The 27,451-nt window shown below is 36.9% G+C and overlaps 6 protein-coding genes across 14 annotated transcripts; 3 read left to right on the forward strand and 3 right to left on the reverse strand.

Annotated features, from left to right (window-relative positions):
• The first annotated feature begins 48 nt into the window (after positions 1–48).
• LOC109855054 (serine/threonine-protein kinase PLK4) lies at positions 49–3,812 on the forward strand. Its single transcript, XM_020428863.1, has 11 exons — positions 49–232; positions 325–420; positions 806–1,019; positions 1,117–1,229; positions 1,333–1,425; positions 1,503–1,781; positions 1,893–2,411; positions 2,493–2,798; positions 2,875–3,150; positions 3,229–3,402; positions 3,534–3,812. The coding sequence occupies exons 1-11, from the start codon at positions 140–142 to the stop codon at positions 3,702–3,704; spliced, it is 2,334 nt and encodes a 777-aa protein (XP_020284452.1). The 5' UTR covers positions 49–139; the 3' UTR covers positions 3,705–3,812.
• Positions 3,813–4,926: 1,114 nt separating this feature from the next.
• Positions 4,927–6,853, forward strand: LOC109855085 (serine/threonine/tyrosine-interacting protein-like). 2 transcript variants are annotated; one of them, XM_020428924.1, is made up of 6 exons: positions 4,927–5,154; positions 5,231–5,526; positions 5,689–5,799; positions 5,991–6,142; positions 6,262–6,450; positions 6,579–6,853. In XM_020428924.1, exons 2-6 carry the CDS (start codon positions 5,524–5,526, stop codon positions 6,757–6,759), a joined length of 636 nt encoding a protein of 211 aa, XP_020284513.1. In that variant the 5' UTR covers positions 4,927–5,154; positions 5,231–5,523; the 3' UTR covers positions 6,760–6,853. The 2 variants fall into 2 exon arrangements, with proteins under 2 accessions (XP_020284513.1, XP_020284514.1); XM_020428925.1 differs by lacking the exon at positions 5,231–5,526.
• Positions 6,799–9,607, reverse strand: LOC109855086 (protein NPC2 homolog). Its single transcript, XM_020428926.1, has 4 exons — positions 9,428–9,607; positions 7,623–7,736; positions 7,336–7,523; positions 6,799–7,057 (listed from the first exon to the last, which is right to left on the reverse strand). Exons 1-4 carry the CDS (start codon positions 9,513–9,515, stop codon positions 6,872–6,874), a joined length of 576 nt encoding a protein of 191 aa, XP_020284515.1. The 5' UTR covers positions 9,516–9,607; the 3' UTR covers positions 6,799–6,871.
• A 510-nt stretch (positions 9,608–10,117) lies between these two features.
• On the reverse strand, positions 10,118–12,079 carry LOC109855044 (protein NPC2 homolog). Its single transcript, XM_020428843.1, has 4 exons — positions 11,952–12,079; positions 10,748–10,861; positions 10,496–10,677; positions 10,118–10,401 (listed from the first exon to the last, which is right to left on the reverse strand). The coding sequence occupies exons 1-4, from the start codon at positions 12,034–12,036 to the stop codon at positions 10,318–10,320; spliced, it is 465 nt and encodes a 154-aa protein (XP_020284432.1). The 5' UTR covers positions 12,037–12,079; the 3' UTR covers positions 10,118–10,317.
• A 1,136-nt stretch (positions 12,080–13,215) lies between these two features.
• LOC109855045 (protein transport protein Sec61 subunit gamma) lies at positions 13,216–14,757 on the forward strand. Its single transcript, XM_020428844.1, has 4 exons — positions 13,216–13,369; positions 13,945–14,051; positions 14,133–14,235; positions 14,321–14,757. The coding sequence occupies exons 2-4, from the start codon at positions 13,958–13,960 to the stop codon at positions 14,328–14,330; spliced, it is 207 nt and encodes a 68-aa protein (XP_020284433.1). The 5' UTR covers positions 13,216–13,369; positions 13,945–13,957; the 3' UTR covers positions 14,331–14,757.
• LOC109855043 (activating transcription factor 3) lies at positions 14,343–27,041 on the reverse strand. Of its 8 annotated transcripts, XM_020428836.1 has the most exons (5): positions 26,889–27,037; positions 19,676–19,829; positions 18,908–19,183; positions 18,596–18,735; positions 14,343–18,014 (listed from the first exon to the last, which is right to left on the reverse strand). In XM_020428836.1, exons 3-5 carry the CDS (start codon positions 19,155–19,157, stop codon positions 17,511–17,513), a joined length of 894 nt encoding a protein of 297 aa, XP_020284425.1. In that variant the 5' UTR covers positions 19,158–19,183; positions 19,676–19,829; positions 26,889–27,037; the 3' UTR covers positions 14,343–17,510. The 8 variants fall into 8 exon arrangements, with proteins under 8 accessions (XP_020284425.1, XP_020284428.1, XP_020284424.1 ...); XM_020428839.1 differs by lacking the exon at positions 19,676–19,829 and having other exon boundaries at positions 27,024–27,041; XM_020428835.1 differs by lacking the exon at positions 19,676–19,829.
• Positions 27,042–27,451: the final 410 nt, after the last annotated feature.

Here is a 27,451-nt window from a genome sequence, read left to right on the forward strand (position 1 = left end):
TAACAGAGTGTTTTATCTAGAACCATAACAGATTGTTCATGGCGGCGTCATGTCGTTGACATATTTCTGAATTTGCGAGCGAAATTTCGTTCATGCATTTTACAAACGATAGTTTTTGTCTGAGGGGAAAGCGTGGCTGATGGTCATTGACGATCGGCGACAACCGGCCGAGCGCGGCGTGTGGCATCGCGTGATGCCGGCGCTCTCGGCCGGTTTTGGCGAGCAGATTGAGGTTGGCTTTTTTGAATTTTGTTACCGTTTGCGCCGTCGCCCATCCGTAACAACGGCGGGTGTCGATGAATCTCACTTTGCCGCTTCTTTCAGGAATACCAAGTGCTGAATCTACTCGGCAAGGGCGGCTACGGGAGCGTTTATCGAGCAAAATGCCTTCGCAGCGGCGTCGAGGTTGCGATCAAAATGGTACTTTATAAAGTTCATTTGTTCTCTCTCTCTCTCTCTCTCTTTCTCGAAGAAAAAAAGACTTTTATATTTCTTCAGCCTGACACACTTCTTCTTGTTTCGCGTTAGATTATATGTGAGAATGTATTTCAGGAACCACTCATTTTCTAAATGAAGCTGGCACATTCTCTAGTTTGTTTACATGATGCACCAACTCTCTTACATATGAATCTTATCAAAAGTTTAAATATGAGCATTAGAATGCTTGGACAGATTGTTGAAATCATATGTCAGATATGAGACATAAAACTTCTTTTTTGTTTTTATTTTAAATCATTGATATAAAATGATAAAGGTGACTCATACCTTTTGTGTTCCTACTTCATGCTTATCTGATCTTCTATAGATCGACAAGAAAATAATGATGAGTGCTGGGATGACAAATAGAGTAAGACAGGAAGTACAGATACATTCAAGATTGAAGCATCCAGCTATTTTGGAGTTGTACACATGTTTTGAGGATGCAAACTACGTGTATCTAGTTTTAGAATTATGTCACAATGGCGAGCTTCAGCGCTATCTCAAGACGCAAGGTGCCAAGGCTTTGTCCGAAGAACATGGTATGCCAACAATTGCACACGCAATCACAAAATGGCAAAAAGCAATTGAAAATATAAATTAGTCTCATTATAATAAATCGCTATTATATTATTTTAGCCGCCTGTATAATTAAACAAGTTGTACAAGGTTTACTCTATCTTCATTCCCATCAAATACTTCACAGAGATATGTCTTTGTCCAATTTACTTTTGACCAAGGACATGCAGGTGGTATGTACAACACAATTTATTGTATGTTATATTTATTTACTATGTTGTAAATAAAAACTTCAAAAGTTTTTTTGATTTTCAAATATTCTTTTTATTTATATAGAAAATAGCAGACTTTGGATTAGCCACACAACTGAGTAAACCTGATGAAAAACATTTAACTATGTGCGGCACGCCGAACTACATTTCACCCGAAGTGAGTAGTTCACTGTTCAAAATATCTTTGGACTGCACGCAAAATCGGGAAGTATTACGTTTGAAACTTTTTTTTAGGTTGCTACGAGATCTTCACACGGTCCAGAGGCAGATGTATGGAGTTTGGGATGTATGTTGTACACATTATTGGTGGGCAATCCGCCATTCGAGACCGATGCAATCAAGAGTACCTTAACACGAGTGGTCATGGCCGATTACGTGATGCCACCCTACTTGTCGGACAATGCGAAAGATCTGATAGATAAGTTGCTGAAGAAGAATCCGAAGGACAGAATACGTTTGCAAGATATCCAAAAGCATCCGTTCATAATGAACGTGGAAAAGAATATATTATATGTAAGTGACAAAATAATGTTGTGTGTTTCTTAGCTCAGTTCTCCGTAAACTTGTATAATATAAAAGTGTAACGGCGCGCGCATTTGTTTTATATGTTATTTATTTGTGTAGGGAAGAACTGGCAAAGACATCTTTACCGATGGTATGATAGATTCCGGACTTGGCAGGACATTGTCGTCATACGTTCCGAAAATATCTCGATCTCGATCGGAGGAAAGAAAAACTCCGATGCCCGCGACCAGTTTGAGAAGCGAGGCGTGGTCCGAACCCGTCGCAAACATACACTCGAATCACAAAGCGAAATACGCCAATTACCGTCCGAAAGATGATTCCGTGTTGATGAGTATTCCCCGCAGTAAAATATTCTTGCACAATGAACAGTACAGCCATCACAGCAAGGAACACAACAACTTTGAAAAGCAGATAATAACAGAAAAGCACAAAGCAAAAAAAGAAAAAACCGTGGAAAATTATAATCAAGAAAGAATTGAAAACAATACAAAATTGCAAGTACCGCCATTAAATTCCAACAGATTGGAACCTACGAGACACAGAACGAAGAAAGCGATTTTGACTATTCTCGATGACGGGGAACTGTGCATTGAGTTTACGCAAAAGCGCAGAAACACCGTGAGTAGAAAAAGATAATTAAAAAAATTTAATATAGGAAACGTGTGACAGTGTCTTGTAATTTTTTTAATAATATCATAGGAAAAAGTCGTCGATGTGTGCAGAATATCGGGCGATGGTTTACGAATCGTTCTCTACAAACCAGACGTGATCACAAACGTCGGATCGCGGCCGCCGCCGTTACCCAGCCGAGGAGCCGACAGTATTTATTCCTACGAGAATCTACCGTCGTGTCATCATCGGAAATACGAGTATGCTTACCGCTTTGTGAAGTTGGTCCAGGCAAAGACCGCGAAATTGACGTTATACACCCAACGCGCGAAGTGCGTGATAATGGAGAACGGACCGGAACCTGATTGTGAGATGCACTTCTACAACAGAGTGCAAGTACGCGCCTCAGTTATTTGATTATCAAATTTTTTCTCGGAGTCTTTTATTTCTTATATTTCGACAAATATTTCAGATTGTTCGAGTGGACGGTGTTGTAAAGATTGCCGAGAACAACGACACATACGTCGAGGGAGATCTTCCGCCTCATCTCGAGAATTATTACGATCATTATTTGGAATGTTACAAGCATTGTCTGTTACTGGAGTCCACTCTAACGTCTTTGGAAACGGCTACCGGACACTCTTGCTTTCCTGTGATAATAGGACGACGACCTAACACAGGTTTGGATAATTCCTCCTGTCAAGGGAAGGAAAATTTCTCGCCAACGGTTACAAATGGTTTCTCAAGAGTAAGTATAACGAGGACTTTTTTTTCCTTACTTCAATATATTCAGTTGATTAATTTTTTTTTTATTCGTACGTTTTAGTTACCTTCGTTTGACGCTACCTGCTCCGTTATCTCGACGGTGACGTCTAAATCGCATAAAATGCGCAATTCTTTTAATAATGTGAATAAAGTGGAGGTACCGGGGATTGGCTTTGCTACTACATTATCGTCCGGCGACATTAAAGTCTATTACAAGGACGGATCGTCTTTAACTGTAAGTTGTTACGTTTTACTTGTCTCTATTCTTTCTAATAAATGTACAGTTTAATTATTTTTTAGAAACAACGTATCAAATATAATATTTAAAACCGATCGTTTATATACTTGATCGATTTTTTATTGCAGGTAAATCCGCAAAATCACACAAATGGCATCACATATGAGACTAACGACGGTGTTGTTGTACGATGTAACAATAACCAGCAACATTTGGACTTTCCGATTCAAGAGAAACTCCGTCAATTGCCAATGGTCATGAGATATCTCATGGAACCAAACTACAAATGCATTCGGTAGTTCTGTGAGAAACTATTGTACAGTATGACGATGTTGGTACACGTTCGTCTGTGAAATTGTAAGCTTGTAAATTTACATACAATTCAGTATAGATTTATAAATTTTTAAACTTATATATTTAGATGTAGTTTAGTAATTATTTTTTATAAATTATACATAAAAATGATATAAATAAATATCTTGCTTATATTACTATCCTTGTAAGAGTTTGTGTTTTTTCAACTCTCGCATACACGTTGTTGCGATAGTGGTTGTTTTTAATAAACGGAGACGTTTTGGGTTTTCTTCTGTAAAAAAAGTGAATATATTTCATTGTGTAACGTTGATTGACATGTAACAGAGAGAAGACTGTAAAAGCTTTTCCGGCCTGTAAGCCAGCGCAATGTCCATGGATGGTGCAAATTGGCAACTACGTAGATATTACAGTTTCTCATATGGCCCTGGTCGCTCTCAGTCTTCTCTTTGCATGTAATAAGATTAGTACTTTTTCAAACAACTAGCACAACACAGGCGCGCGCTATGCGCACGCTATTGTTATTTTTATTTAACGTGTTGTCAGTGAACACAACCTGTCACCGCGATGACAGATAGTGTATACGTCTTATAAACCATATAATAAACATATGAGAAATATCAGAAATAACGCATGAAAATCAAACTCAAAAAATAGTGAGAGAGAGAAGTGGAAAAACAACACGTGACAGGAAAAAGGGTAAAAAAGAGAATATTATATATATTATATGTAATATTCTATATCTATATATAATACACACACATACGCATATATGTGTATATATATATATACCGTAATCACGTGACCGAAGGTCAGTGACTCCACCGCAGTCGCGCGACCGAGGTCAGTGACCCTCCCCACCAAGGCCGCGCGCACGCGGTCAATGACCCCCTCCCCCACCAAGGCCGCGCGGCCGAGGTCAATGCCCCGCCAAGGCCGCACGGCCGAGGTCAGTGATCGCGCCAAGGCCGCGCGGCCGAGGTCAATGACCCCGCCAAGGCCGCGCGGCCGAGGTCAGTGACCCCGCCAAAGTCGCGCGGCCAAACGCACACTCCTCGGTCCAAATGTCTTTTTTAATATAGGAAAATCTAAAGATTACTTTCACTCTTTTGCCACTTAGGCAACGGAAGCGCTGTTACTTTACATTACAGAATGAAAATATCAACTAGCGGTTCGTGTCCATGATTATATAGTCAAAGAGTCTTTGCACGTGACAAAATTTTAGTTGTACCGAAAAGATGAGCAAATAAGATACAGATCATATAAGATAAGACTGGTCTGCTATTGATTGGTTCTTTCCAAAAACACATATAGAAATATTTATCAACTACCGGTGTAATGTGGAAGCTTCTTGACATTTGTCATGAAGGCGTGTTTACACGCTTTGATTGTTGTTCAATTACAAGTTGATTAACAATTAAAAACAAATTGAATAGTGTGAGCATTTATTTCATCTAGATAAAATAATGTAAACACAGCTTACAAATATTTTTTATAAACATTTTACTTTTAGATAAAGTAGTGTATTCATTGTTGAATCAGATTTTAATTGTTGACCGATCAGTAGTTGATCAAAAAAGCTTAACAAAAATTGAAACACGCCCTAAGAATTTAAAATAATACAGAAACGGCGCAATAGAAAAGTTAATAGTTTATCTGTGATAGAATACCATGTGAACAGTGACATTTACTACAACAATATTTTATAATGTAATTCAAAATATATTTAAAGCAAAGAAGAAGGTTAAATCTCGAGTAAAAAATATTAAAAACTTGTGAAATTAATTTATATGGAGTGATATAATAATGGTAAATTTTTTCTGACTAATAACTGACTATAATAGAGCAGTTTTTACTCAAAATAAACTTAAAATACAATATACACAAATATATAAATAACTAGAGTCATGAGTCTTAGAAAATCTTAATAAAAAAATTATTTCTCCTTTGTAATATAATTTACAATTGCAGGACATTGACAATTCGGAGTTAGATAACCTTAACTATAGTCAGGAATGTAGTAGTTCTGAAGATTCTCGTGCATCTGAGAAATGGACTTACACACGCCGAAGATACATGCAGGTAATTTTGTCAAGAAAAACATTTTAAATTGTATATAAAGAAATTGTTGTTGTATAATTTCGAGAGAAGTTTGAGTTCAAGAAAATTTCATTTCTCTTATTTGTATGTGATTTTTTCTTTTCATTATTCTTATATGTTATTAATATAATCATATAATATATAAAAGAGTATTTATTATATACACATCACAGGAAGTAATACCTGATGTGTTTCTTGGACCATACAGTGCAGCCAGTTGCTCCAATCTGCAATATTTGCTAGATCATAAAATAACACATATAATCTGCGTCAGACACATCACTGAGGCAAACATTATAAGACCCAACTTCCCTGATAGATTTAAGTAAATGATAAATTTATTTATGTATTTAAAAATCAGACAGGTCTATAAAAACCAAATTAAAATAATAACGCAATGTGTTAGATATTACATTTTGCATTGTTTTCTCAAATTGTTTTTAGGTATCTGGTTTTAGATATTGCCGACACAATAACAGAAAATATCATCCAGCACTTTAGGACGGTAAAAACGTTTATCGACGAAGGTTTGCAATTAGGTGGCCGGATTCTGGTTCACGGAAATACCGGTATTTCAAGATCTGCTGCATTAATCTTAGCGTATATCATGGAAACATATGATCTTTCATACAAGTAAGTCTTAATTTTCATCAATTAAAGAATTGCTAAATACATGTATGAAATTTTAATAAATTAATTTGGAATTGCAAATTTTTTAAAAATGTGACAAGTATAAACTTTACGCGAAATTGTTATTTTAGATGCGCATTCTTGTTAGTGAAACAGCAAAGATTTTGCATAAGTCCTAACAAAGGCTTTGTGATGCAATTAATGGAATATGTTCCTATTTATAAAGCTTACAAGATGCAGAAAGACAGTCAATATCGTTCGGAAAATCAACATAACAAACGAACGATTCATCAGGTAGAGGAAGACAATTAGACAATGGATCAAACAACGTAAAGATTAAAAAAACATGAGTGAAAATATTAATAAACAATTTTATTTAAAGTCTTTGGTATACACGCGTCTTTTTGAATATAACATTTTTCATCTAAGTCCTCTGAACAGAAATTGGAGAAAATATCTTCCTTGCATCCACGTTATGCTTATTGTTATAACATTTTCCAAAATAGTGTCTTACAAATCTTTCTGACAGTTTAATTCTAGCTGGAAACTTTATGCATACGATGTTCTTATTGTTCTCGTTCAGAAACTCCCATTTAATGTCCACGGCCACCTTCGTGATTAAAAGAAAATCTCATATCAGTTTTTAAATCGTTAAATTAACTGTGAAAAAATATGCCCGAATCGAGTTTTATATAAAAATAAAATCGAAAGAAAAATTACATTAATTTTTCGGAATGAGAAGATACATCGAATTCCCGAAGAAAATAATATAAAAAATGTAATTCTTTCTCTAAGTTAAAATACAAAATTTTAAAAAATATAAAAAAGCGAATTTGAAATGTCATGTGCGCGCGATTTAAAATATACAAGAAATAAATTTTAAATTACCGATGGAAAGTTTTTGTGCACAAACATAGTAGTAGTGTAACGATATTCTTGGTTTTTGCGCAAGGGACAGTCGATATTGCTGTCAGGATCCTTGCACGCATCAGTTTTTTTAGGATCCAATGGAAAAGGTACCGGAACGTCGAATACTATGCCAGTTACACGTACTTTGACGTTCGAAATGTCTTGGTCTGCAAAATATGTCGTGTTTAAAATTTTCCTAAATATATTAATAAAACGCTTTCAAAAAAAAAAACAAACAAATTAATAATATTTTCTCTTATGCTTACTTGGTACAAACTTGATGGATATAGACGCGTTGGTACCACGTATCAAAAAACATTTCGGATCTGAATCTCGACACTTTGACACCGATACTTCCGTGAATTTACCTAGTGACGAACCTGAAACGACATAAAATTGAAAAATAAATTAACACGATAAACAAATTTGATCATTTGCTACTTAATGCTCGATCGTTCGCTTGAAGTATCTCGGATGCAACACTTTTCATGAGTTCCGCAACTTTTAAAAGTTATGAACGTTTTATCAAACGAGACGGTCCCCAATTACGGATGTATGAGTTCTTGGAATTTTACCAGACGCACATGTCGTTCGAGTTTAATTAAAGTGTTCTAACAAACCAAGTTAAATATCTTGTTCTTCAATGTGTGTGCGATATATTGAGTACTGACGTCAGAAGCGCGAGAAATTTATAGTCAAGTCTTTCCTCGAACTCCAAAAAAAAAATAAATAATAATTTCGCACAATTGCAAAATATCGTTTAAGGAAGTATAATGCGTCACAAGTGATTGACAATAAAAGGCATTCGTTGTTTTTTGTTCATCATTTGTCACACATTTATCTCAGACGATAACTCCATCGCGTAAACCAGACAACTGTGTGAGTCACATTGAGATATTTTTTAAATAATCGTTATAAAAAAATGTGCTTTACACGTTTTTATTTTTAATTATGACATAGACAGCGCTTAAACATTACGAAATGACAATATGCTTGAACCGTTGCGATAAGAAAGGACTATCTGATGCGAAAATGAATTTATAATTTAAACAAATTCTACTTTTCAGATAAATATTATTATGTACATATTCAGCACATCTTACCCTTTGAACGGCGCGGATGTAGGATCTAAAGGATTCAAGTAGTGAGTCTCGTTAGACAAAGGTTAAAACAATAAAAAAAAGAAGATGAAAAAGAAAGATAAAATAATTTAAAATGCTCAAACTAAGAATGAAACAAGGCCGATACGAGCCATTCCAAGGATGTTGTGCAGGAATAAACGTGCATGTATATATATATACACATGTATGAAATTCTCATGTAAATTATTTTTACATGTGAGTTTTTTTTTAATTGAAATTTTCAATTCTTAAAATCAGAATTTCATACATGTGTATATATATATACATGCACGTTTATTCCTGCACAACATCCTTGGAATGGCTCGTATCGGCCTTGTTTCATTCTTAGTTTGACAATTTCACGAGCCTTTACTATTCATTCATTTTAATTTAAAATGCTATTTATAGAAGTTTTATATAATTTTACAAGACAAAACACGATAAAAATAATTTCAGAAATAATATTCATCTTTGGTAAGTATTAAGGATTGTTTTGTTTTGAGTCTACATATAATATTGATATAGTGTAACCTAGTAGTATATATCTTATAGTAATGTATGTACAAAGAGAATCAAAACAAACGGTCAAAAGATGCTTTGAACATAAATTTTAAGCAGTGATAACCAGCATTTTTTGATTCTTCATAATCTTTGTAATCTTTCTTGTTTAAATAATTCTCGACTGCATATCGGAGAATCTTTCTTTCTTTGTTAATTTAAAAAATGTAAGGTTTTAAGTGCGCGCAATAAATAACTTTTGAAAATTGTTATCAATATTATCGTCGACAACAAGTAAAATTATGTGTGTGTGTGTATATATATATATGTTATTATACAATTTATTTTTTGAAATATGCAAGTTGTACATTTTTTATTCAATTTTTATGTATTGTATGTTCAAGTTACAAGAAAATCTTGTTATATTATGTATTAATAATACAAACACTTACCGCAATCCTCAAAATATATGGCAAAACTTTGTGCGGTAAAGCACAAAACGTACAGAAAAGCAAAAGTAATGTTCGTTACTCGAGTCATGGTTGAACTTGTGTGTGTTCTCTCTTGGTGGGCTTCCGCGTGGTTATTGACTTACTATTGACTCGTCACTCAGTTTTGCGATCCGCATTAATATGCTCGCGCACGCGCACAGGAAACCCAATGACGTACGTTGCCAAGCAACGGTCGGTTTCACGAGAAGAGAAAAATTTGCATCTTTTTTTTTTATTATATTCTAAGATTTACTGTGAATGAATGTTGATTAAAAATCTGTAATTTATGTTACGTATATCATACACTTGTATGTTACGTATATCATACACTTGTAGTAAATTTTGGAACACAGTCTCTTTGTTTTATTCCGATCATCAGCTGCTGCCGATTGACAGTCAGCGGCTGAAGGAGAATAACTTGCAAAGTAGAGGGGAAACACTTTCTTCCTCTTTCGCGGATTGAGACTATTCATCACGCGCTCGGCAGCTTATGTGCGTGTAAATAGACTTTATTGTTTATTAAATACGAAAATAGAACACGTTGCTTTGTATTTTGCGCGTACTGTACAAAGCGAGGATTTTATATTTTAAGTGTGTCGGTAAAATATGCTACGTAAACCATATCAGAAAAACATACACAGAATCACATCGTATATTTATTATTATTTATTTATTTGATAATTTTACTTGATGAGATACATTGACATGCGTGTTAAAAAATGCGAGACTAATTGTTGCTTAGAAACTCTGGTAAAACGTGTCCATCTGAATTCAGCCGAGCGATCAATTCAATTGATCGCGAGTTGTCATAAAAGTATATGATGTCATCTCTTTGCCATAAAAAATGCTTTTTATTTAATTTTTACCGGGAATTTTACGCATATTATTGTTTTATCATTCTCGTTCACGAATTCCCACATGACATCGAGGCTCAACTGAAAATTAAATAATTGTATGAACATATACGAATACATAGAACGAAATCGTTAGATTAAAAACATAAATATTTAAACTTTCAGGTGCAATTACCGCGGGAATTTTTTTGTCCACCGTGAATGAAGACTTATATTCGTTCTCCTGGTCCTTCGTCAAAGGACAGTTGACTCCAGAATCGGGATCTTTGCACACATCCGGTTTGTCCATCGGAAATTCCACAGGCACGTCGAGCAATACACCGTATGCGCGTGCTTTGACATTTGAAATGTCTAGACCTGGAAAAAAAAAAGAAACAACAAGTGTTGAAAAATGAATATGTATAATTAAAAGAATTATTTGACTTACTCGGTGTAAATTTGAGAGACACGCGTGTCTCACTGCCGCGGATTATCGAACATTTTTCTTCCGACGTATCACAGCTCGAAATTGATATTTCGTTGAACTTGCCTACTTCCGAGCCTAAAACAAATCAATTTTAATAAATATAAATCATTTTACTGTTGTAAAACGTTCAAGTGTCAGAGAATTATATTTGTTCAACGCAAGAAACTGTTACATATACATATATATTAATGGATCCCGCATGAACGAGTCACACGAGAAGGCGTTCTTCTCGTGTTGCTAATTCGCTATAATTACATCTCATTACAACACGAAGTTGCATGAAGTAAGCTGCAATCATTTGATTAGCCGTAATCTAATGACAAACAAACATTCAAAATACGTGTAATTAAGTTTCACTTAAATGATCATAAAACGGCAGAACTTGCTTGATACTTACCACTAATTTGACAGTACGGTGTTATCAAGTTGTATGATATTAGCTAGCTATGTCTATCTTATTGCCAATACAATTTATCAGAGACATTTGTTGAAATCGGACAGATTTACATTTATAGCTATTTGAAATGTAGAATTGTGTCGAAAACACACATCGCGAATTTTATTGAAATTTTTTTTTAAGTTTTAAACGTTGACGAATGTATTCCCAAACAACACGAAGTTAACTAAAAGTTGACTGTAAGTTGATTGAAAAAGATCGACTATAAGTCGATAATCAGTCACTCGTGTTGTGCGGGTTGTGTCACTAATTCCTGTAGTGCTTAAATGTTTATATTGTTTAATGTTCTTTATTTATTTTTATCGCTACTATGTATTTAAATCCGAATGTTGCGATCCGAATGTCTATGCTGATTATCTTCGATGTGTGAAATATGTGAAAAAGTCTTTTAATAATTTTTTTCCGATTTAGATTATACTGTAGACCGTGTTTGAATATCTATTGTCTAATGTTCGTTATTTTTTATCACGCTACGTTCGTGTACCTAAAACGATCCGAATGTCTATGTTAATTATTTTCGATATGTGAAATGCTAGAGAAGAAGTTTTTAATCATGTTTGATTTAAGTTGCATACTTAAAACTTGTAATTTTTTTTTAATCATCACTTATATTAGAAAATTTTGGTTTCAATTAAAACATTTCTACAACACAAACGTCTTACATTCTTGTAAATTTTTTTGTAAAAAGTTACAAATAAGTATATTTACCGCAATCCTCGAATACGAAAGCGATGGAGGATGCTAAGCAGCACAGGAAGTATAGGAATGAAAACGCGACATTTGTGCGGATCATGTTGCTTCTACACCTTCCAGCATTTAACGACGCCGCAAACGATTCGCGCGTCCGAATTTATAAGCAATTCGCACTTATCTAACATCAAACTACGTAACTTCGTCTCATTACACTTAATAACAGTCTCAGGAACTATACGGTCTCCTTCTCATCGCAACGCGGAAAACAAGTTTTTAGAAGCAACAAAGAGTCTTGATAAATTGCTTTGTAATAAAAAAAAAGAAAGGAGAAAAAAATCATAGGATGACTAGCATTCAAGTAAACTAACTAGTCAATCTTCAGTAAGAAAAACAATAGACTGGCGAGTGCGGCTTGTGTAAATTAACAAGCCACATATGTGGACGCTGATAAAATAAGAATTTAAAAACTGAAACTCTCGATCTTTTCTTATCTCCAGAAGCGAACGCGTAAAAATCAAGAGACGGAAACACGGACTACCTGCGTACAACTTAAACTGCCCAAAAATAAATCTTCATAATTACTAAAAATATATATATATATTTTTTTTTCAAACAAACACCGAGTAGAACCGTGAACGTCGATTATTGGCGCTAATTTAACAAACTTACCCTAGGCGAAGATATAAAGCCCGAATCAGCCGCTTCCCTATTGGAAAAGCACTAAGAAAAAAAAGGAAAAACGTTTCCTGAAAAGATATCCTGATCTCAAAAGAGTTACGAGTTCATTAATTGCAATAACAAAACATACAAATTATTTACCTGATGATTTTTTTTTATACAAGAGACATGTTACAACCAACTCTGGCTATGGAGTAAATATAAAGACAAGTTTGCACGGTCTTGTTTAACACTAAATAATTTTTTTATATCATATAAAGATGTATAAAAAATTTATGTATTTTTTTAATAAAGCTAAAGGAGAGGATATAAGACAGACTACTGCACAATATACATAATATTGCATATAATTTATTTTGGACATCACTTTGGGCCTCGATTGGGGATCTCTCCTAACTGTATCATGTTTACACGATGGAGTGACCTAATTTTCTTATTTGTTTTCTTTTTTTCTCGAAAGGGGTTTGACATCACCCCTTACGCATTGAAGTACGTACGCGACTGGGATAATGTGGTCAGCTGATCTTTCTCAACGTAATTTACGCATGCGCCAAATTACCCTCCCTTCGTTTCTGTTCCTTCGTCCAACCCAACTCCCAACAACACGAGTTGAAAGGAAGTGACGTGTGTGACGTTTCTTACAGCACATCGTCCACGTAGCGCTTCAAGCTATACCGAAGCTATACAACTACGTGTAGCGATCATTCTATCATCTGATATACTTCGTGCGACGTACTCGAGTTCCACGCGCAAACGTGAGAGTTTGATTTTATTATATTATTTATATTATATGTATTATTCTTACAAAAATACTCTTTCTGCGTAAATCAATGATTGCTCTGTGTATTCAAGTCTAAAGTGTTTCTTCGTGAATGTCTGTGCAACACGAGTGAAAAAGCTTCTATATATGTCATCACCAAACACATGTTTTTTTCTTTTAATTACTGAGTAAAGAGTGGATTAAAATTTAAGACGTCAGCGATATGGATAATATGTAAAACAAACTTTTCGACTATCAGTTTAAGACACAATACTCCATGCGATATCGAAACCTAACCTGTTAAATAAAACTAATATTCTATGTTAGGCTAAGTGCATCTTATTAATGTTTAAGAATGTACACACGATTTGAAATTATAGGTCTGTTTTTTTTCCCTGAACTGGCTGCACTAGTTCAGAGTTTGTATTTTGTTACACATATTGGAAAGAAAAAGATAGACTCTGAACTAGTGCAGCCAGTTCAGGGAAAAAAAACAGACCTTATATTTCGAAATGTTTGTGCGAACATTTGAATGTGATAGTAATTAAGTTTATTATGTTTTTCTTTTAGATTTTCTACAGTCATGGATCAGATCAAGAAACTCACAGAACCTGGCCGCCAGTTTGCCAAAGACAGCATTCGGCTTGTCAAAAGATGCACCAAACCAGATCGCAAAGGTAATTAATTTGTGCTATTTTTGAGATATAATTAAAGTAGTTTTGATTAAGAATGTGAAAAGCTATTTTTATTCATTGCAGAGTTTCAGAAGATTGCTATTGCGACTGCAATTGGATTCTGCATAATGGGATTTATAGGATTTTTCGTTAAGCTAATCCATATTCCAATCAATAACATCATTGTGTAAGTACATGCAAAATCTATGAAACATTATTGAAGAAGTCTTTTATCATTGTAAGGAGCTAATATAAATGTCTTAATATTTTAGCGGCTCATAAAAATATACTCTGTGAGATGTAGTCCTGAGGATATTAATTATAAGGATTTCATAAAATGTCTTCTGTCTTCGTTGTATGTTTCTGTCTTTTATTTATGATACAAAAGAGTGCATCTATTATTTGTGAATGATGAGTGAAAGAGACATGTATGCATAATATACATATTAATGTGAATTTTATAATAAAATGTCTCTACAATTGTCCAATTCTTAAAAATTATATCTTCCTTAAGAAGTTATTTGACAATATGGAGATAAGTTTAATATAAAATTTGAAAAAAAAAAAAATATTGTTACAACATATATAGGTAATAAGGTGTGTGTGTCGGGTCAGTCCCGAGTGACTTTCGCTACTTTAATTATTGCTCATTGTTTATTAAAGAAAGTTTATAAATAAACTAATAATAAAAACCGGATTGTTATGGTGATTTGTGTGATATTTTATTACATATCATTCTTTTCATAACAAAGTTTGTTTCGAGAAAAATTTCCTGATAAAATTCAAACATATTAGAAGCTCATTTGAGAGTTCGGATTATTCTTTAGCGTTGCGTGAAGAAATCTTTTCAAAAATAACTAGAAGTTTTCTCTAGATTGTACAAAAATATATATAGTTTGCTGGCAATTTTCTCGATTTTACTCTATCTCTCTTTATTCGCAACATGTTAACAACGTATATCATTTTTGCAAAAAAAAAAGCAGTCGCGTGGCGTAGAAAAGCGTAATCAGCCGTTGAACAATTATACTTATGTGTCTTACAATAATCCCAATTCTTATCTAATATGCAAGTATTTTATTTAATTCGCAATTTAACTTTGTTCCAAACTCTTACTTTCTAAAAGAGAAATTTATACATGATGATAGATGTAAACAAAGAAAAGAGGCGTTCTTAGGTATAGTACATGTATAGAAGCCACAGCATTCGAGTAATAAAAAATACAAACTACACATTTCTTTTTCACACAATTGCACGAGGGTTACTTTGTAAAGTTACCGAGGTACAACGAAGTAGTAGTTTTTTTGAATCGTGGTTCAAATTTGATTCATAATATTTCAATCCAGATGTAAAAAGTGACTAGTAATCAAGAGATTAATAATGAGGCACGTAAGAAAAAAAAAACGCGAAAGACTTCGTCCCGCTTTGCTTCGCCCGCAAAGCGCCGGGAAAGTCTTCGATGTTAGATTTTTGTAGCGAAAATGTTTCTTTTTTTTTTTTTTTTTCATTATACGCTCTATGTATTCTACGTTATAATATATATAATTTCTATTGGTTTTATCAATTTATGCTATAACATTTATGAGCTCGGTTTCAAGTCTCGATCGTAATAAAATATTAAATCTGCATATACGCAATGACGGAGGAGGAGATAACAAATTGAGGTATATGTTCGTTAGGCACGTGATATTCTCGATTCTCTAACAAAAATTTTTCATACTTAATACTCGTCGTATAATTAAACTGGTCGTTATTTGTTAATGGCGTGTATACTTATTTATACTTATTTATACAATGCGTAATCACTCTTGCACGCGTAACATAGACACATAGTGCACTCCCCCAAGAATATGCCGTGTCATCACTGAGAGAAATACTTCCGAATTTGAAACAAGCAATCGTTTAAGCAATAAATAATTTGCGATAAGAATATTTCAAAAACAGTTCGTCTACAATATATATTGTGCATTGTAAGAGAAAAAGTTCTTATATAAGTTATTACATAAATATGAAAATTTCGTAAAGTAGTGCTGTGTGTGAAATTTTTGAGAAGGTGGGGGACCACACCTACGCGCGTATATAATATATATATCTATTTTTTGCGTATTAAATATGCGTTTTTTTTGTATATAAAATATGTATACGTACAATAACATTAAATATCGCTCGTTATCTCATTATAAGTATCCTCTGAATACAAATGTATTATTGATTTCATCATCAATATCAATGACGAACTTACTACACCGGGTATTTCGTGTGTACTCTTTGCTTTGTTTTTGCGACTTACATTATATCAATCATACATTAATTAATAAGGCCTTAAAGAATGTCGTAGTACGGTTTGTTACGAAGGAATGTTTTTTTCAAGCGTTCTGTACGTTCGAACGTTTCTTTTTCGAGTATACCGTGAGCTCGTTAAAGAAAAACAAGAAGAGGAAAGAGTAAAACGGGAATAAACGGCGAGAAGAAAGGTCGGATGGATGAACGACAAAAGGAGGGAAGACAAAAAGGTAAAAATCATTTTTCGCGTTTACAATACTATAATCGATACTTACACGCTACAGAGTTACGGACCGGGAGGGAAAACGCGGAGAGAAGCACGGATCGTTCGTTTGAAAAAAAAAAAACAAACAAACAAAAAAACAATTTAAAAACTAATAAAATATAATAAAATAATAAAAAACTAAAATGTAATAAAAAAATAAATCATCAAAATTAGCACGCTTTTTATTCTTTGATATCTTCGTAAGTGGAATGCATGTAATCCTGCCTTTGTCACGTGACATCAATCGCTTCGTAGAACAAAATACATTACTCAAATTGTAACAACTCTACACACGCGTAATTAAAACATAACAATCTAATATTTAGATGTTAGAATTTCTTTTTGATTTCGTTTTGCAAAGTACGCACAAAAGTTGTGACGTGAAATTTTCGATAAGGATTTGTCCTGCAGGCATACGGGCAGTGTGTGAACGATATCGAAAAGCTGAACTAAATACAAATTAAAAAGATTCTTAAAATTAATTTAGATTATTTACTCGGAGTCGTCTCTTCTCACTAACATCGATTAATTTTTATTACAAAAATCTTTAGTTTTCTAATTTTTAACTTACAGAACTATAAAACAGAAAAACAAAAACTAAAGTTTTATACTTCATCTTTACCGCAAAGCTGAAGTGTAAAACGGATTTTTTTTTTTTTTTTTGACCGATAACAAATGTGATAACAAATTAATCAGCTAGTTTTGTCGAAAATTTTTTGTCGTGTAAATGAAACAGCAGTTCTAATTGCTAGTGGAACTTTCTCTGACATTGATCGATAATTATTCTGTAAATTTTCACCGAACGCTCCTCCTCTTCTTCTAGAATAATTACGCTCACGTTCCGGGCTTCTCGACGATCCCCCCTCCCCGTTTTCTCAAAAGAAACGACGAGAGAAAACCGATTTTTCACAGTTCCGCTAAACTGTGCAACCGGCGTCCGATGTTGTCGACACAAAAGGACTGCTTTGTCGATAGAAATCGGTCTCGTACTCCTCGACCTTCACCGGATATTCGGTGACGCAATTCTGCGGCTGGTTCAGAGCCGGCGGAGGTTGCTGCTGCACGAAGTTCTCCTGATAACCGGGAAGCGGAAGAGGTTCGGCGAACTGTTGGTAGGCGGTCGCGTCCGCGCCCTGCTTCATGCAAGTCGGACTGTGAAGGCTCAACATGTCGACTAGCTTGCGCCTCTGAGTCTCCAGCTCTTGGATTTGGGACTTCAAGTCGTGATTTTGATTCTCAAGGATCTCGGATTCCTGCACGAGTATCACCGTCTTTTCGCGCTTCTTCAACCGGCATTTAGTCGCCGCTATCTTGTTGCGCTCGCGCCGCCGCCGACGCCGCTCCTCATCCTCCGGCGTCAGCTGCAAATCACAAGGATCGTGCACTTTTTTTCTATCTTGACGTCGGCCTCTTTTTACTTCCTTTCGAGAAAAAGAGAAAATTTCTTGGAGACGTCTCCGTCTTTTTTTGTGTCACCACGAGATTTTACTTGTTTCAATTTTTTTTAATTTTAAATTTTTGTAAATCTCTGACGTTCCGCAAGATGTTGAGTTTCTTTCGAAATGTTGAAATTGCGTCTCGTGCGACAGAGTTAGATGATTTTTTTTTTTTTTCAAATTTTCCAAGCTATTATTAGCACAATTATTTATTACATTAAAAGACAGTTCCGATTTTATCTTGACCTTAATATCTCAACGTATCTTAAGGTCACAACAGTTCTAATATTCTTGAACAACACATTCAGAAATATTAACGTTCAGAATGTGTGTCTTTATGTCCTTTTTTTTTTTATTCAGAAGTTTTTAAAACAGTGATTGAAATGGGAGTTTACATCATTCGCTCTTTATAGATACGCAATAGAATGAGCTATGCGCAAGTACGTGTTACAGCCACACGCCGCATAAATCTTTTAAACTACGCAATTTTTATTGCATAGATTGCGATCTATAATCGCGCACGACGGAAAATTGAAAAGCGAAATATCGAAAAGTTTTATACTTACGCCACTCTTGTTGTTGTTGTTACTCATTTCGTCCTCCTCCTCGTCGTCGGCACCGCTGCCGTCTTCTCTCTTTGTCTTCTTTTTGCTGTCGTCGCCGCTTCCGGTTGCCCGCCTCTTCGTCTGCAGCGTCAGTTTCAACCCTGTCCGAGAGTTTTCCAATAATTAATCTCAATTTTAAATAAATTGTCGCGATTTAAAAAAAAAAAAATCCTCGTTCGACGATGTGAATTCGATGGACATTTTTATTCGACATTTATTTAAAAACATTTATATAAAAATATGTTAGTGCACGATAGAGTTTGCGCCACTCACCTTCCTTGATGAGTTGACTACAGGTGTGTTGAACGCTGGGCGGGCTCGGCTCGCCGCTGCTGGTCGAATCCGTACGATCCCGCATGCTCCTCTCGTTGCTGCTGCCGTAGCCCTCGAAGGGATTGGTCATGGCGATCAGCGAGTTTACGATTTCTGGTGTCCTCGGCGTGACCTCGGTCGTTCCCGCTGTGACACCGAGGAGACCCGTCCCAGGCGGGCTGGGATTCACGTTCACATTCAGATTGTACATAGCTGGCTTCTCAACATTTATCTAACCTGGAAGCAAGAAAGAACTCGATTGAATTGTAATTATATAACACGATCGCGCAAAGGTGATGAATCGTTTCTTTCGTTCGGTCTTTCGTCCGCGGTGAACGTCAAAATTACTCTTGACAAGAGAATTGACACACCTTTTAGCTCGCTCACTTGCTAGCTCTCTCCCCCCCCCCTCCCCCACACGAGCGAGCTCTGTGTCGTTTCACAAATGTTCAACAAAATACACACACACACCAGATGTATAATTTTAATTTTTGTATTTTTACAAAAAACGGATTACAACGAAGAGAATTACATAACGCGCATCGAGGAATCCCGAGAAATTGTGTGTAAAGATAAATTTAACTCGCCATATATTTTAAGGAACAAAATAAGACATTTGTTTCAAGTACTTATCTAATCTCTCTTGCAAATTTTTTGTATGTATAAAAAATGCGTATTTTGTCGTGTTTATTTGATGTTACGTAACGCGATTAAATTACATGCGTGTACCTCTCTCTCTCTCTTTCTCTCTTTCTCAGTCTCTCTCTCTCTTCATCATCTTTTACGTTCTCGGCGCTCTTAAATCTCGCGCTTCACTCATCTTCCTCTTCTCTTCGACCTCAATTCGTTACATTCCTCTCAATCGCGCCGACACTTGTTTTATCTTCGTGAATATAAATCATAAAAGATAGCATTAAGATACGCGCCGTATATACATACATATATATATATATTTTTTTTTTCTCCGAAAACGTTATCGCGATGTGACCTGTCTTCGCGTCAGTCAATTCTGTTAGCTTTTTTCTTCCTTTGCGGACACGCGTTTCGCTTGTCCCGCGCCCCGTGCACTAATTACGCGTCTAATCAGTTTGAATAAATAAACTTTAGCGCGTCGATACTTGCGCGCAATATAAAATGAACTTTTTTTTAACATTGGAGTGTTGTACGAACAACCAAGATCAAATATCTCCCACAAAGTTGTGTCAATATTTAAGAGAACAGAAATCGCGAAGTTTTAAGACGAGATTTGCATCGCTTTGCTCTGTATCGTTCCTCGCAGAGCGTGCGGACTTTAGACAAGATCTGACTTGCGCCGAATTTAAAAACCTTTTTAAATTTTCATCCTTTTAAAGATTATTTCTCCTCGCTTACGCTCACAATGTGCGGATTTAACAAACGTACGGAGAGATAAGTGTAAGAATCTAAACAATTTCAAGTGGATTTCGAGAATCACAGAAGATCTCAAAAATACTCCTGTTAAGACAGAAGTGTGTACATTTATGGTAGGTTCCCTCTGAAAGAAATCGACTCGTAAACATTTCGATTTTATATATACGAAAGATGCGCGCGCGCGAGCGAAGAGCCTATATGCGGGTGTTTCCGAAGAGTATCGTCTCTTTTTTCGGAACAATCGGACACCCTCGCAACACTTCTTTTTTTTTCTCTTCTCGGTCTCTTCCACGATTTCTCTGTTTTCTCTCCGTCTGTTTCCTTTCCGCTCGCGCGAGCACGAAGAATAAAAAAAACTCCAAGACAACAAATGACTTTTTCAGATCCGAGATCCCTCGGGGCCCACATGTCTGCGAGTGACAAAGAGCCTTCATTATATACCCAGTAACCTATATGTCGAGACACACACACACACACACACAGAGAAGCGTGTGAAATACGCGCGATTCGGCGCACTAATAAATTTCTAGCTGACAAGCGATACGAGGTACGTACATACGTACGTACATATGTATGTATGTACATACATACATACATACATACATACATACATACATACATACATACATACATACATACATACATACATACATACATANTACATACATACATACATACATACATACATACATACATACATACATACATACATACATACATACATACATACATATATACATACGAACGAAAGAAGGGAATCTGCAAAAACGCGGTGTCTGCTTTATAACGACGGCATTGCAGTTTGAAATAATAATCCAAACCGCTATTTGTTTGAATGAGAACAGGTGTCCAATCGAATCCGTCGCTAACTTAGCATGCCGTTAAAGTTATAAATAGCCGACTTTTATGCGAGTGTGTGTGTATGTGTGTTCAAAGCGCGCGCACGTGTGAGATTTTGACACATGACATTTTCAAATGTTTCGAGATATTTCAATTTCTTTGAAGCGAGAAGATATTTTCCCGCGAAACAATCGTTTTTTTTATTTACGAACGTACGAAATATTTTGTTAAATTGGAATATGATGTGTAAAATATTAAGATGTTTAAAAAACTTTCAACAATTTCAATAAAGTTGGAAGGATCAAATGATTGCAACAATCAACGTTGCAAAATTTGACATTCGTTCGTATATCAACGACTGCCTCGCTCTTTCATCCATGTCGTATATTTATGAAAAAAGATATTCTGTATTTCTCTCTCGTATCTTACTTCCACGAAGTCACTATCTGATTCTCGGAATTCTAGTTCGGTCTCTCGATCCCGACGTCCTCTCTTCCCTCTTTTATACGCGGAGGTAATTAATCTACTCTCGAAGATAGATCTCGAACGAGAGGAGGACACCTCTCCTAAGAAAAATCGTGCGTTAAAGAACAAAAGAAGAAAGATTGAGAGAGAGAGAGAGAGAGAGAGAGAGAAAGAGAGAGAAAGAGAGAAGAGAAAGCTTGCGTAACTCTAACGTCCATGTGCACACTAAAAGTTTTTATCACGCTTCTTCGTCGACGATGAACGAAACACGGGTGGCCTAATTCCTATGTGTGATTACCACGAGTGCGATCTTGAGACTTTACATATATCGCGATACGCTTAACGCGTATAATCGAATAAATAAAGTTAAGTAATCCGATCTACACGTGCGTTTCACTTCGTCTTGTTTTTCTTTTCTTCAAGAGATTTCAAAATCTTAGGCGTAAACAAACTTTCTTGAGTATAAAAAAATGCTCATTCATACACGGAGATCGAAAAGCAAACAGATCTAAAAATAAAATACATATATATATATATATAATATATATATATATATGTAGAAGATTATTTTTCTATACATGGGAGAGACGAAAAATTTCAATTTATTGAATAAGTATCGAATTGAACTCCGCGTAAAAACTGGCGTAAAAACCGAGCGGCTTTACGAGTGTTAATTTACGATGTTGTTTTCGCCTCCTTCGTGTAAAGAAAACGCATGCAAATGTGTCTGTATGCGTACGTGTGGAGAAGGAGAGCTCGAGCATAAGATTATATTTATATATATATATATATATATATATATATATATATATAAGAGAGAGAGAGAGAGAGAGAGAGTAGAGATCCTTTATTTTATTTTATTTTATTTTTATTTTTTATGTATGAAACTAGAGGAGGCAAAATATTGTAGAAAACTTAGAGCACGTAACGTCTGTTCTGTTGTGTCCTCTCGCTTGTGTTGAACTTCCGCGATGAAATTTATGCTTCCTGTTCGCGTTCACACAGACGAACGTAAGTATACGTCGTCCTGGCTCTATCCACTCCCAAATGTACACGCGCGCTCCTTCTTGTGACCTTACGCCTAATCGCGAGCGGTGGAGACTCGTAAAGCCTGTTTCAGCCGATCGATTTGCACTATTCTTTTTCTACAATTTTGTAAAATGCATTCAAAGTTGCTTTTCGTGAAGAAAAGTATTTTTTTTTTTATAGAATAGAAATATTTGTTTGTTATGAATATCCTTAGGAATTGGACAACAATCCTTCCGTTTTGGTACATCCTTGAGACTCACGGATGTACCATCTTATCTTCACATCCATCGAAAGAGCTTTTCCCGTGCGTAATCGTATGAAGTCAGAGTAAAAAATAAAAAAATAAAAAAATTAAAAAAACAGTATGATTTTAATAGAGAGAAGAGACGAGAAAATAGAAATGATCAAAAGAGCATCTTCTGCTGTGCGTATCGAGATCGCGCGATTTAAAATAAAAACTACGTGCACGCTGAGAGGAAATTGTTTTAAAGACAGAGAGTTGTAATTTCGCGGCGCGATGTCAAGCTCCTTTATACGCGTAAAAGGCGAAAATGAAGCGATTCGTAAAACCGCGCGTGGGCGAAACCACACGGGTGTGGGTGACGCTTTTTTGTTGCGTGCGTATGTGTGTGTGTGTGTGTTGCGACAATAAATAAAAATCCGCCAACGTAAAAAAAAACATGCGTGTTGTCGGCGTTTCTCATTTTTATCGCTTGCCAGATATTATATAAAACAGAAATCTTCCGGAGTCGTTCGATCGAGACACTGTTTCACGGAGAGAATCTCTATACGATTAAAAAAAGTACCGAGTATAATTAGTTACAATTGCGGACTTCGTTAATTGTGGGGCAAACCGGCTGCAGCCAGTATTTCAAGGAAACTAGGAGAGGAAACATTAACGCGGACGAACGATTAATGGAGATCAAGGCACTTTCGTCCTCCTCGAGCCCGCATCTTTCTCTTCGTATAAGAAACCGGCATATACGGGTGCGACTTTTGAAACATTCCGATGGTGTTGGTGCTGGACATGTGTGTGTGTGTGTGTGTGTGCGCGCGCTGTCGTGGCATATCACAAAAGAGGAGACCGAAAGGATAAAGGATACACGGCGCTCTTGTCGACGACGAGCTCGGTCTGCAACAAAAAGTCAGGAGAGATGATATAACTGGATTCGCAAGTAGAACAACAGATAGAAAACGGGGAGATGAGGAAAGAAAAAGGAAAGAGAGAGAGAGAGAGGAAGAAAGAAACCATTACCCACTCAAGGGCGTCAATGTCTCTCGCGATTAAATTTAAAATGCTAATGTAACGGGAGAAAGAAATGGCAGCACCTCTCCTCTACCTCCTTCGAGAAAGGCGATGGGGAGGAGGAAGGAATTTACTTCGCATGCGTACAAGTAGAGAGACGCCTGCGTTGCATGATGTGCGCGTTAAGCAAATATATACAATATCTGTGTATGCGCGCGCGCTCGCGAGTCCGTGCGTGCGTGCGTGCGTGCGTGCGTGCGTGTATTGTTACGATCGCGATTTTATCGCCCTGAATTATTCGTATGTGCCATTAAATCGATATCTATCTCATTTGTAACAATTACGAAAACGCGCGTAAGCAATATATATATTATATCTTTTGTCTCGAAAATTGCGTTTTGCGAACTTCGTTCCTCTCAAAAAAAAATTCCCCACCGGAATAAACAGATATAATCGGCCGTTCGGACACATCTGTTATTTCACGCCAAAGTGACAAAAAAAACATATAAAGTAAAATCGGCTTTTGTTAATGAAAACATGTGTGTGAGCGTCGCTTTATCGCCGCTAAAATATATACGCGCAAATGTTTGCAAAACTTCTCTCGTATCGCTACATACAAATGTAAAATATCGTGGCGTTTTTTGTAGTGATGTAAGATGTTAAAATCGCGCGCGCGCGCGCGCGCAACGAATTTTAACAATATATAGACATGTATGTATATATATTATATTTTACGCGAGATTATATTTAAAAATTGATGCGTTATTTTTAGCGCAACTCGCACACACTCGCTTGATTTCTTATCCACGACGGTCTCACCGACGTGGACGCAAGGACGAGAGGTGGTACTTCCACCTCATCTCTCTTCTAACATGTGTCTCTATCCAATAAAACTTTTATAGCGCCGTCCCATGCGCGCCGTACCTGATTCACTTGCTCGTTGAAGATACGCACCAGTACGTTAATTGACTCAATCAGATATACATCTGATTGACACTTGGACTTTTTTTTTTTTCACACTTATCGCTGTTTTCGTTGTCGAAACGCGAGAATAGGAGTACACGTGCGCGCGTTATATCAAGGACTTTGTCACGCAACCAACATTGAAAGTATGTACGCACCGAGAGATAGATAGATAGATAGATAGATAGATAGACAGAGAGAGAGAGAGAGAAAAAGAGCAAATGCAAATCTCGTGACACTCCGAGAAACGAATTGTTTTCCCGAGAGAGCTCTAAATTCCAGAATAATTTATTCCCGGACTGGTAGATGCACAAATCGCATTTGTCTACTCTTGTGTCTATTTACTACGCTCGCGTGTATATCTCGTTAAACGAGATAATAGATAGCCAACTTCAAAGAGAGAGAGAGAGAGAGAAAGAGAGAGAAAGAAAGACGCACACACATGCACACACAGAGACAGACGGACGATTGCGCATTCATATTCATGAGAGAGGCTCACAATACACAAATGTCTCGTCCTACTTTTTCGTTTTTGCGAGGCACCGGTTTCGAGGAAAGAACCCGCACGACAATTCTTCCGAAGAGACAGTGAGAGACAAATGTCACATTGAAAAAAAAAAAAAAAAAAAAAAAAAAAAAAGACAATAGTTGAAACAATGTTAACAATGCGCGTGTGCGCAACACAGCGAGATAACAGCGAAATAATAGGAAGAATCACGCTCGAGAGAAGAAAACACGTTTTCTGGAAAAATACCTTTTCGTCGCGAATGAAACAAACAAGTTCCTAAACTTCTCGTCTGTGTTGAATTGTTCTCTTCAGCCGATACACAAGAGCATGTGTACAAAACGCGTGTTTCTTCCGCAAAATCGCGCGGCGCAACATTTAACGCTGAAATGAAGTTCTCGGGCGCTAAAAGTTCTACATCGTCATCACGTCGCGACCTTGAACAATTGCGATAAAAATTCGCATGAATCAATAGCAATCGCAATTGATCCGACGGCAACTTCGTGCCGCTGTCATTGTGCGTCGTCGACTTGCGAAGTCTCTCGACGTGCGCGACGAATCCGCACTCCGAAGAGCGAAACGAAATCGCGCACGCGAAAGCTAGAAATTGCACGCACAAAGGTTATTATATCAGTCCGACAAACCTTATCGGCCTAATTACGTCAAGCCACACAATATATTGTATATACACACATATGTACGCGTACGACATAACCTTTCCGATGTATCGAATCGGCGATTTTGCGATCTCGATATCTCGCGCATGATTCGAAGAACACAATCCCCTTCGGACTCTCAACGGCGTGTTAACAAAATATTGCAATCTCTTTTATAATCGGAGCAAGAGTTTGGATTAGATTTTGTGAAAAAAAAATTTATGTCAAAATCCTTGTAACAAACCTTGCGCTCACCTATACTGTTTTATCAACAACGAAACCCGTGCAGAGGAAAATTGCGATGGAAAAATAAACGAATCTACGAGCGCGCGTACACACACACACGCGCGCGCGCGCACGCATCCGGATTGTTGCGCGCGCAATGTCACGCCGCAAAATGATGAATATTTTCCCGTTTTCCATCGGTGAAATCTACATCCAGCCAAAAATCACGAAACAATTCGCCGTCACAGCTTGCCAACATCAGCAACAAAGGCGGCGCGGGCCAAGAATAGTTAAACAAAACCGTGTTTATTGCACGAACAAGAACACGTGCTCCGAATTTGACGCGGAGGAATCTTTGTTTAATTGATAGCGATCGAGTGCGCTACGTCTGTACAAATTCTCGAGTAAAGTTTACACTGTGCGCGCGCGCGCGCTCGCGTGTGTGCGCGCGTGTGTGTTCGAAATTGGAGATTACAATGCAAATCGCGCGTGTAATCGAACATTTATTTCCTCGCGCTTTTTACCTTCACGACGGTGTCTCGGGCGCGAGAGACTCGTCACAAATTTAAAGGACAAGCGCATCCGAGAAAGCATCTCGCGAGCGAGCGAGATTCTCACGCCTACCTTCCTTCGCGACTCCGTCTCTCTCGCTCGTGTCCCCGGCGTCGCACACTCTCTCTCTGTTCTTTTTTCCCTCTTTTTTATTTCCTCTCTCGCACACACTTGTTTCGCTTTTCCTTCGCTACGCGCACCCGATACCTTTTCCGTCGGCTGCCGGCGCGCGACTGTAGATAATTGGCGGTCGCGACCGGCCTAGATATATAGCGGCTATATTTAGCCACCGTCGTCATCGGGACGAGCGCCGATTGGCCGGCGATGATGTCGACCGCGGTCGCGATTGGCCCGCGCGCGCGAGGATCGCGAATACACACGCCGGCGAGAGAGAATCTCATCGCGGCTAGCTGGCTGGCTGGGCGCGACTTCGCGGCCGCGACATTTGTTGACATGAAACTGTCAGGGAGAATACGCACTCCGCTGCTCCCTCGCCGCGCCATTTCGCACCGCGACATATTATATTCGACACAGCACGTATACCGTGTGTGTGTGTGTGTGTGTGTATGTATATTCGATGTATTCCGCGCTCGAACTATAACGCGAACGAGAGTCCGGAGCGCGGTAATTAATTT

This window comes from Pseudomyrmex gracilis, unplaced genomic scaffold (assembly GCF_002006095.1).
Source record: "Pseudomyrmex gracilis isolate BER0280 unplaced genomic scaffold, ASM200609v1 scaffold_80, whole genome shotgun sequence".
Taxonomy (NCBI): domain Eukaryota; kingdom Metazoa; phylum Arthropoda; class Insecta; order Hymenoptera; family Formicidae; genus Pseudomyrmex; species Pseudomyrmex gracilis.